Source organism: Meriones unguiculatus, chromosome 14 (genome assembly GCF_030254825.1).
Source record: "Meriones unguiculatus strain TT.TT164.6M chromosome 14, Bangor_MerUng_6.1, whole genome shotgun sequence".
Classification (NCBI taxonomy): Eukaryota; Metazoa; Chordata; class Mammalia; order Rodentia; family Muridae; genus Meriones; species Meriones unguiculatus.
In genome coordinates, this window is record NC_083361.1 from 89004152 (window position 1) to 89014699 (window position 10548).

At 41.4% G+C, this 10548-nt stretch overlaps 1 protein-coding gene across 1 annotated transcript; it reads left to right on the forward strand.

Annotated features, from left to right (window-relative positions):
• Window positions 1-2645: 2645 nt before the first annotated feature.
• Window positions 2646-3707, forward strand: LOC110558345 (olfactory receptor 52H1-like). The gene has a single exon (XM_021653189.2). The coding sequence runs from the start codon at window positions 2718-2720 to the stop codon at window positions 3672-3674; it is 957 nt and encodes a 318-aa protein (XP_021508864.1). The 5' UTR covers window positions 2646-2717; the 3' UTR covers window positions 3675-3707.
• The last annotated feature ends 6841 nt before the right edge of the window (window positions 3708-10548 follow it).

A 10548-nucleotide genomic window follows, 5' to 3' on the forward strand; every position in this document is an offset into this window, starting at 1 on the left:
GGAGTATGTACATGTGTTAGCTAATGTTTGTGTCCTTCCAGAGCTTGCAGTTCCTAGAGGTAGAATGCAGGCGCCTATCTTTTCTATTACGGTGGAATGTTGTGGTAGGTTCACTGGGAGAGATGGGTAAATCTCATGGTTGGGAACAATAATAAACTTTATTCACAACATAAATGATAATTATTGACTGATGAAATGAATTACTGCGTCAAGGGCCCCCTTTGCTGATTCATACTATATATACTTAGTGAGGCTGCATCCAACACTCTCTCAAGGAGATAACAAAGAACACTATTGACTTCTGGCTTCTTAGAGTTACAGCTTCTTAAATGAGAACGCCTCAGGAAAAAAAAAATAAGATAGTGTAATCAGCACTCTGATTTGATAATCATGAATGTCTGGAAATACTTTCCAACCTTCATTTGGTAAAGAAATTTTGTGGGGACAGTGGGTAAGGTCAAGTTTTCAACAAAAGAAAGACATGTGTGCAGATCAAACATGGAGTGTTTTTCAGTTGGGGTGACACAGTAAACTGAAGCTATCTCCTGTGATGTGGAGAAGGGCCATATAAAGTTTTCACCTAGGACTGTTGTTAGTTAATGTAATACTTGTCTGGGGAAGAGGAACCATTGGCAGTCTATAGAGTGCCAGCCAGGAACCACAGATCTACAACCACGTCAATCACAGCAAGGGCCTGGGAATGTACAGGACCAAGAGATTTATTAAAATTCTTTCCTCTGTGCATTGCAGAGGGATGTGCTCACAAGAGTGCTGAGAAGGTGGGAGGGTTCATACACTCAGGAAACGTGTTTTCAAGTTAACATGAACTTGCTGGCCTTGCCAGACAGTACAGAGGTGAGCCTGTTTTTAATAACCCTTGAAATTACTTTTAAAGGTAAAATATAAAGTGGGATCTGGAAACAAGAAGGAAGATAAACTAATAAAAACCTGGTTTGGTGTTCAGGGCAATAAGCTTTCTTGTTTTTAAAACCTCTGATGCTACTCATTTCATCCTCCTCCTAAGGACTGAAAGATCTTATTGTTTTTTTTTAACTTTTATTAATTACACTTTATTCATTTTGTATCCCCCATACACCCCTACCTCCTCCCCTCCCGGTCCCACCCTCCCCCCCTTTCTGCATGCATGCCCCTCCCCAAGTCCACTGATAGGGGAGGTCCTCCTCTCCTTCTTTCTGATCTCAGTCTATCAGTTCTCATCAGAAGTGGCTGCCTTGTCAGGGTTCTAGGTTATCTCCATGAATAGTCCTTGGTTGGAGTAGATCTTATTGTTTATAATCTTTTCTTTTAAAAAAGGATTTATTTATTTATTGTGTATGCAATGTTCTGTCTGCATGTATACCTGCATGCCAGAAGAGGGCACTAGATCTCATTATATGATGGTTGGGAGCCACTGTATGATTTCTGGGACTTGAACTCAGGACCTCTGGAAGAGCAGCCAGTGCTCTTAATCTCTAAACCATCTCTCTAGCTCATTGTTTATATTCTTACATGTTACAAATCAATTTGCTAATCTTGTTACAGTAATTCAGGCTGCCACTTTCTACCTTATTACACTATTTTAAAATATACTGTTTATAGATTATAATTATGGTCTAGTCCATGTGACTCAAGAAACTTTAAAAACGAACAAACAAACTAGACACTGAACCTAGGACCTTGTGTGTGCTAGACAAGCACTCTCCCAACAAGCCATGTCCCCAAGCAACAGAGAACTCTTATTTGAGTGACTGAATGCATGAATGCCCAGGTTCTCATAAAATGCTTATAGTAGCTTTTGAAGTAAGCAAAGAAAAAATTTTAACGCTTCTGTAGGCCCATTAATCACATGAAAATTCCTTGAGCTATTTCTCCTTTAAACATGAAAGACTTGGGAATCTTAATTTGATAAGATGCTTGCAGATTATATGTGAAGCCCTGGGTTCAGTTCCTAGCGCTATGAAAACAAAACAGAGTAAACTGTCTAAATAAGGCTCTACTCAGAAGGAGATAATTTCTGAAAATCTTTTATACATATATTGCATTAGTTATTTAATAAGAAGTTATTTTCACTTCTGAGTACACAGAAACAATCTTTGTCAATTCATATTTTTTCTGAATATAATCAGTTTTGCTTCAGTTGTCAAAACATTTGTTTCTGTAGAATATTATTAGCATTATAAAACCCCTCCTTCCTCCGTTTCTTTCTTTAACTTTTTATTTGTATATTTTTACACTTATGTGTGCATGCGTGTGTGTAACATAGGACGTGTGTGGAGGCCAGAAGACAGCTTGCAGAGTCAGTTCTCCCCTACGGTTGAAGCCACTAGGAAAATGAGTCTATTCCCTTCACTTTTAGGATACATTCAAGTAAATTAATCTTCAGGGATGCTTGACGGTAAATTCTTTACAATAATAGCTACACTGGTTCCTGTGTCACCAGGCCCTTCACAGAACGGGGTATCACCAGCCTTTGAAAGTCTTTGTAAGCTCATAACTAGTGCCACGCGTCTGTTTAATGAAAAGATGGAATTTTCTTTTCATATTTTATATGACTGAATCATTCATATCTATTACCAATTTTCTTTGGCTCAATGGCTTTACTTCTGCAGTCTGTAAGAGCTGATGACTCCTGAAAGGGATGGTATTGGGACACTGTCTGTGGATCTCTCTAACTATCATGCCTTTTTTGTTTTCAGTTTGTGAGAGTCGTTTACCTCATGACCACAATGGCTGCATTCAACCTCAGCAGCTTTAATCCAGGCTTTTTCATCCTTCTGGGAATCCCAGGGCTGGAGCAGTTCCACGTGTGGATTGGGATGTCCTTCTTCATTATCTACCTTGTGGCTGTCGCAGGCAACAGCATCCTTCTCTACCTCATTTTTATGGAGCGCAGCCTGCATGAGCCGATGTTCTTTTTCCTCGCCATGCTGGCTGCTACAGATCTCATCCTGTGTAATACATGTGTTCCCGAAACCTTCAGCATATTCTGGCTGGGTCCTCAGCAGATCACGTTTCCTGGGTGTCTTACGCAGATGTTTTTCCTCCACTTCAGCTTTGCCATGGATTCCGCCATCCTGCTGGCCATGGCATTTGATCGATATGTTGCTATCTGCTTCCCCCTGAGATACGCCACCATCCTCACCCGTCAGACTATTACCAGGACTGTGGTGGCGATTACCAGCAGGAGCTTTTGTATCATCTTCCCATGTGTGTTCCTGCTGAAGCGACTGCCCTTCTGCCGAGCCGTCCTCGTTCCCCACACGTACTGTGAGCACATCGGCGTCGCTCGTCTGGCCTGCGCCGACATCTCCGTCAACATCTGGTATGGCTTTGCAGTACCCGTAATGACTATCGTGTCTGATCTTATCCTGATTGGCGTCTCCTACACTATCATTCTCCGTGCTGTCTTTAACCTTCCCTCCCGGGACGCCCGCCAGAAAGCCCTTAGCACATGTGGTTCCCATGTCTGTGTCATGCTCACATTCTACACACCGGCCATATTCTCTGTGCTCGCTCATCGTTTTGGTCACAGTATCCCTCATTCCTTCCATATACTGTTCGCCAACCTCTACGTAGCCATCCCTCCTGCCATCAACCCAATCGTCTATGGGGTAAGGACTAAGCAGATTCGGGACAAAATCAAGCTCCCGTTTTTTCCCAAACTAAACCACTGACACGGCACTGGGTGCTTGGGAAGGAAAACAGTCAATGGTATCCACTTGGGAGTCTTTCATGTTTTTAAAGCTGGAATACCCATAATGGTGACTTAAGTTTATAGAAAATTATAGAACGTCTACTCTGGATGATAGAAACTGCGGGAGATGAACCCATGTTTAGAGAAGCCAAATAAGAACCGAAGAAGACATCTTTGCATGACAAGATAGAGAAGAGGGAGGTTTAGCTCTCTTTTGTAAGTAAGATCTCAGCCTTTGAGCGAAGATCAAATGTAGTATCAGATAAGACTTTCAAGGTGTATGGGACAGCATGTTGACTACACAGACTATGAAAGGTTATAACTATAAGCAAGTTAAAACAGATTAATAGAAACTACTCAACGTGGTCTATTTCTGGAGGGTACTTTTCAGATAAGAGCTGGAATCAAGCAAATGATTACAAAACTGAATCTTCCGAAACAGTGGTTTTCTTAACTATTCTGGATATAAGGACTTGATAAAATTTAAACTTCAGCTTTACTCATTTCTAATGAACCTCTACAACATGCAATGATTCTTTAAGAGATTCTGATACCTAATAAAATATTTGACACTTCCAGATCACGAAGTTCCGGTGTTCTGACAAATGCCCTAGAGTTGCGATTTTCTGAGGCTACATAAGAGATGATAACCACATAACTGCTACTTGATTAATATTGACCAGTTAGCCTAAAACTTCCCACCTGTAAACCTCATATTCAAATATATTATTAATTACCTCTACTGATTGAGCCTTTTTTTGGAAGATTTTTTTAAACTTTTGTACAATACTATTTTCTACAAAACAAAACAGCAACCACAAATTCATACTGCCTCCATGATTATTGGAGATTTTAGTATCTAGGTAGATGACCCTTTAATTTGTACTTAATGTGGCAGATTTTTTTTCAAAAATAGAATATTTTACAATGCCCATACTTGCTTGTATTATGAGATTCTTGTCATTTCAATGGCAATATTTACAGTCTAATTTCCTGGTTTTTTTTTTTTTGAGACAGGATTTCTCTGTGCAGCCTTGGGCCTTGGCTGTCCTGGACTCGCTTTGTAGATCAGGCTGGCCTTGAATTCAGAGATCTGGCTGCCTCTGCCTCCCAAATGCTGGAATTAAAGGTGTGTGCCACCAACGCCTGGCCTAATTACCTTCCTGAATATAGACTGAACTGTGGCATTCACTGAGAAATAATGTTCAGTAGCAATGACCTTTGAGGGCTTATACATATGGTCATATCATTAAAAAACAAATCTCTGCAGTTTCCGTTCGGTCTCTTAATGAGCCTGATTTTACCAGATTCCCTTTGCTTCCCCCTGCTGTGACTTGTGCATCCCAGGCAGTAGTGAATAAACCCAATTTTGATTCTGATAGGCAATAATAGCTGGAATCGGCAGTAGTGACCCAACTTGGACATCAGTCCGCTGAGATTCTAGACAGCCATATTAGTAATATGGAAGACAGGAATGTACCCAGTTCACTGGTCATTTGGCGAAGGAATGCTGTAGTCCTGAATGTAAGATAAAAATGAAATTAACTTGGTTTCAAGCAGAATAAATAGAAAGGTGGCATGGTTGGCTAGGTTTAAACAGTAATGCTCCCTCCCCCAGTGTTTCCAAACAATGAAAGACTCTACAACAAAATACAGCTGCAGGGTACAGTATTATATACCATCTTACAGCAAAAGGCGGGAAGAATATTCTTTGAACAGAGCAATACTAAGAGTGCATCTAATAAACCTTGTCATCTGGACAAAGAGGCCTCTAAGAATATTAAAAAGATATTTCCCTATAACATTGTAACTTTTTGCCCAAATCAGACATTCTACAATGTAGAAAGTTCTTAGGTATAATGTTTTGTTTAGTGGAGAAAACCCGACAACACACACACCGGACTCGAGAGTCCCTAGAAGTGCTTATGAGCATATCACCCGTGACGACACAAAGGAGCATAGGTAGTCGTTGCTCAATAAACAGAAACCTTTGAGCCTACAGCTTTCTCCAGCACAGGGCAGGCTCAAAAATGTTTTCAGATACAATTATAGGTCATTTATCATTTTTAAAGACATATGTAACTATGTATCAGGTAAATATAGATATGTACTTATTTGTTTTAATCTACGGAGCAAAATTAATTCGGTTCGTGTGAACACTGGTGTGGGGTCATCCACAGGGGCACAGGCAACCTGCCAGTGGCTACTCCTCCGGAAAGTGACTCCTCCCCCACAGCCACCAGCTGCCACAGTTCCTCAGCCAGGGGGAAGGCCTTGGTGGCCTCCTGCCCATCCAGCTGGAAGTTTTATCTGGCTCGATCTTTTGCAAGTTTTGTGAGTTCACATATGCATCGACATCCCCCTCTTTCTCCACACTCCAGTGTCTGGACTACTCTATCTCAGCGTCTATGGGACGTGGGTTTTAACTAGTTCTATAGTGGGAATGGTTATAGGGGGAGATATGTATAATTGCAACTGGAAAACAAATTTGTTTAGTTTTATTTTCCGGGAATGGATAAAATATTTTGCGTGTCATACACTTACCTGCAGTATCACTTGCTCCTGCTTCAAGATGTGCGTCCTGATTTTTTTGTTTTGTCTCTTGGCAGATATTATTGATTTTTTTTTTTCAAAAACAGATGCATCATTTTGTGATACAAGAGGCAATGTTATAAGAAACTTCACAGCTTTCTCTTTAATGCATTTAAGCAATTATATTTTGGATACCGTTTGGTCCATAACCACCATGGCACGAGACTATTAAACCATACACAGATGCTGACAGTCCAAGCAGGGCTTCTGGTTAACAGCCAGCACCTGCTGCACTAATTCTGATCAAGGTTGGTCCCGATTCATTGTATGTGACTGTAGACACCCAAGAGGAAAACCTAAGTAAGACATTCCCAGCTAATGTCGCTGAGGCTACATAAGAGATGATAACAAATTATTTTTAAGCCAGACATTCGCCATTCTATGTACATAGACGATCGTGCAGCTGCGCTCTCCGTGCTCTGCCCTGTCTTTAACAGCTCAAACATATGCATTCCTGAACCTTTACCCTGGAAACGCCTTGGAATTGCAATTTGTATCATTACATGAAAATTAGTCTGAATCTAACTTTCATGCATTTATTTAATGCCTGCTACATCATTTCTTCCTTTCCAGAGTCCATTCTTTTGAGTCCCATTTCAACACTTTTTGTCCTCAATGACATCATTTGATCTCACTGACTTTTCACACTCAATTTCCTCATTTCTTAATTGTCCTTTTTGCCAACATCAATTTTACAGTCAATTATTAGAATTCAAATATAAAATTTTCTCCTTATTTAGCACTCACTTCTTCCTCTTTTTCACCCAAAACATACTTTTCAAAGGCTTGTAAAGCAGCTCAGCAAACACATCAAAGTCTAACTATGCAACCACAAGCCCATTGATCCTGTCTTCAATCTTGATGAACCATTTATTTTTTATTTTTATTTTTTATATTATTATAATTACAGTTCATTCACTCTGTATCCCAGCTGTAGCCTCTTCCCTCATTCCTTCCCAATTCCACCCTCCCTCTCTCATCTCCTCCCTGCCCCTCTCTAAGTCCACTGATAGGGGAGGTTCTCCTCCCCTTCCATCTGTCCATCTGTCCCTATCAGGTCTCATCAAGACTGGCTGCATTGTCTTCCTCTGTGGCCTGATAAGGCTGTCATCAGTGGGAAGTAATCAAAGAGCCAGCCACTGAGTTCATGTCAGAGATAGTCCCTGTTCCCATTACTAGGGTACCCACTTGGAGACTGAGCTGCCATGTGCTACACCTGAGCAGGGGTTCTAAGTTATCTCCATGAATGGTCCTTGGTTGGAGTATCAGTCTCAGAAAAGAACCCTGGGACCAGAGTTTTTGGTTCTGTTGCTCTCCTTGTGGAGCTCCTGTCCCCTACCAGGTATTTCTGTCTCCCCCTTCTTTCCTAAGATTCCCTGCACTCTGCCCAAAGTTTGGCTATGAGTTTCACCATCTGCTTTGATACCCTGCTGGGTAGAGTCTTTCAGAGGCCCTCTGTGATAGCCTCCTGTCCTGTTCCCTGTTTTCTCCCTCTTCCAATGTCTGTCCTGTTTGCCTTTCTGTATGAGGACTGATCATCTTATTCAGGGTCCTCCTTCTTACTTAGCTTCTTTAGGTGTACAGATTTTAATATGTTTATCCTAAATATATATCTAATATCCACTTATAAGTGAGTATATACCACGTGTGTCTTTCTGTTTCTGGGATACCCATTTATTCTTTTCACAGGATTTTTACTCCTTGTCAGTATATACAGTTGATAACATTCCTCTTCCCTGGATAGCCTGTATTTATTGTTCCCTTTTTACCTCAATTTTCTTCCAGATGTTCTGATTCTGTGCTTTCCACCACAGAGCATCTCCTTGAAGCAGTTACCTGTATCCACTGTTTCCCATTCTCACCTCCATTTCTACTTAACTAGCTCTCACCGACATTGCATCTCCTTATTTTTTATTTTTAAAATCATAATGGTTTTTATTGAAACTTTTTGACAATTTATGCTGAGACTTATGGCCAACTGTTGGGCAGTGTGCAGGGAATCTTAGGAAAGAAGTGGGAAATAGTAAAATCTGGAGAGGACAGGAGCTCCACAAGGAGAGCAACAGAACACAGGGAACTTCCCAGAGACTCATACTTCAACCAAGTACCATGCAAGGAAATAACCTAGAACCCTTGCATAGATGTAGCCCATGGCAGTTTAGTGTCCAAGAGGGTTACATAGCGATGGGAAGAGGGACTGCTTCTGACATGAACTGATTGGCCTGCTCTTTGATCACCTCCCCCTGAGGGGGGAGCAGCCTTACCAGGCCACAGAAGATGTCAATGCAGCCATTCCTGATGAGAATCTGATAGACTAAGATCAGAAGGAAGGAGAGGAGGACCTCCCCTATCAGTGGACTTGGGGAGGGGCATGCATGGAGAATGGGGAGGGAGAGCAGGATTGGAAGGGAAGGAGGGAAGGGTTTATGGGGGGATACAAAGTGAATAAAGCGTAATTAATAAATAAAAAACAATTTAATATAGTGTTTTTTGACAATTTTGTGCATGTGTATAATGTATTTTTATAAGAGTAACCTCCATTTTTCTCTCTTTTAACCCTACCTCTCCTGAGACTTCTGTTTCTAACTATTCTGTTTCAGTGAAGGATAATAATCTCTTATCACGTCAGCTGCTCACGACAAGTTCTTCTATTCCTTGATTAAGTTGTGATATTTGACACAATTATGTATTATTTCACTTACACACCCTCATTTTTTGTGTGTACGTGTGGTATATGTGTACCTCAGGTGTGTATATGCAAAGGTTGGAGATCAATATTGATGTCTTCTTCAGGAGCTCTCTGTCTTACTTTTTTGAGGCAAGGTCTTTCACAGGACCTGAACTCTGATTGGCTAGACTCATTGGTTGTACTCTAGTGATCCCCCTGCTCCCTGCTCCCCAGCACAGGGGCCACAGCCATGCACTTCAGCCCTTGCTTTTATGTGGAGTTGGGAATCTGAACTCAAGTTCTTGTGCTTATAAGGGAAGCATTTTACCAGTTGAGCCACCTCCAGAGTTCTGTATCCTCTCAAACTGTCCCCCTCAGTTGGTTTTAGTGACATTATTGTACCCTGTGACTACTCCTTCTGTATTTTCTTCACTGATTCTTCTCTTCCGGTAAATATTAGGGATAATGTTTGGTGCTCGTTATAGTCAGTCACTGCATGCTGATCTCATTTAACAACATAGCTTTAGCTTACTCTCATTATAATAAAGATTGAAAATGCCCATCCTTGTCTATAGCACCCACTTTAGGGCCCTGGGGACAGCACAGAGGAGGAGCAAAAACACAGACCAGAAGAAGAGAGAAGGGCCACAAAAGTTAGTCTTCTTGATACAGCATGGTAATTGTGATCAACAAACAGCAGCTGTGGCCACCTGTGAAAGACCTGGATACATATTCCCGAAGACAGGAGAGTAAGATCACGATTAGCTGCAAAGAAGAGTTAAGCAGGAGTGTGTGTGGGAGATAAAAGGGGGTAAAGGAGGGATAGTGCAATCACAGCACGTCGTGTACATGAATCAAACTGTGAAAAATGATAAAAGTGTCTGTCACCAGTTTGGGCCTTTTCTCTTAAGTCCTTTTTCACTTGTTTATTAATATTTTCTATGGCATCTTCCTCCTAATTACAACATTCTCTCCAAATTAAAACATTTGCTCTAGGAAGGAAGGGGAACTCATGAGTCTTAGGAGAGAACCAAAAGCTCCTATGATGAGAATAACAGGAACTTCTTAGATTTCTGAGGACTCCTTCCGGGCAGAAGAGTACATAAACAGTATCTGGGGGTGGGAACTCTGACGAACAAAATGGTGAAGAGAGACACCAGGACAGCCGGGCTTCCGCAAGCTGTGGAGAGAACTCCAGGCTCGTAGTGTTGAGGGGCTATCACCTGTATTGGAGTGGACTTTCTGGTGATGTGGCTGCTTTTGAGTCATTTCTGCTTCTGGTAAGTAACGCCTCACCCATACTCCTGTTGGTAACCCCAATAAAAAACTCACTGGGCCACCAGATTGAATATTGGTACAATCATTGTTTTGCCTGTTGTAGGCTCCCCTTTGAGAAGAATAGATGCATTCGTGTTGGTGTGTGCATGTGTTACTGTTGCACTTCGGCAGTTAAAGCGTGCCACGCGACACTGTAACTCTCCGATTATAAGTTCCTTTACACATCACTACAAAGGTTTTTCCAGCACAAAGGAATCTTGGCAGTTAGGAGCCAAGACATATCACAATGTCACACCATGCAACAAGCTTACCCAAG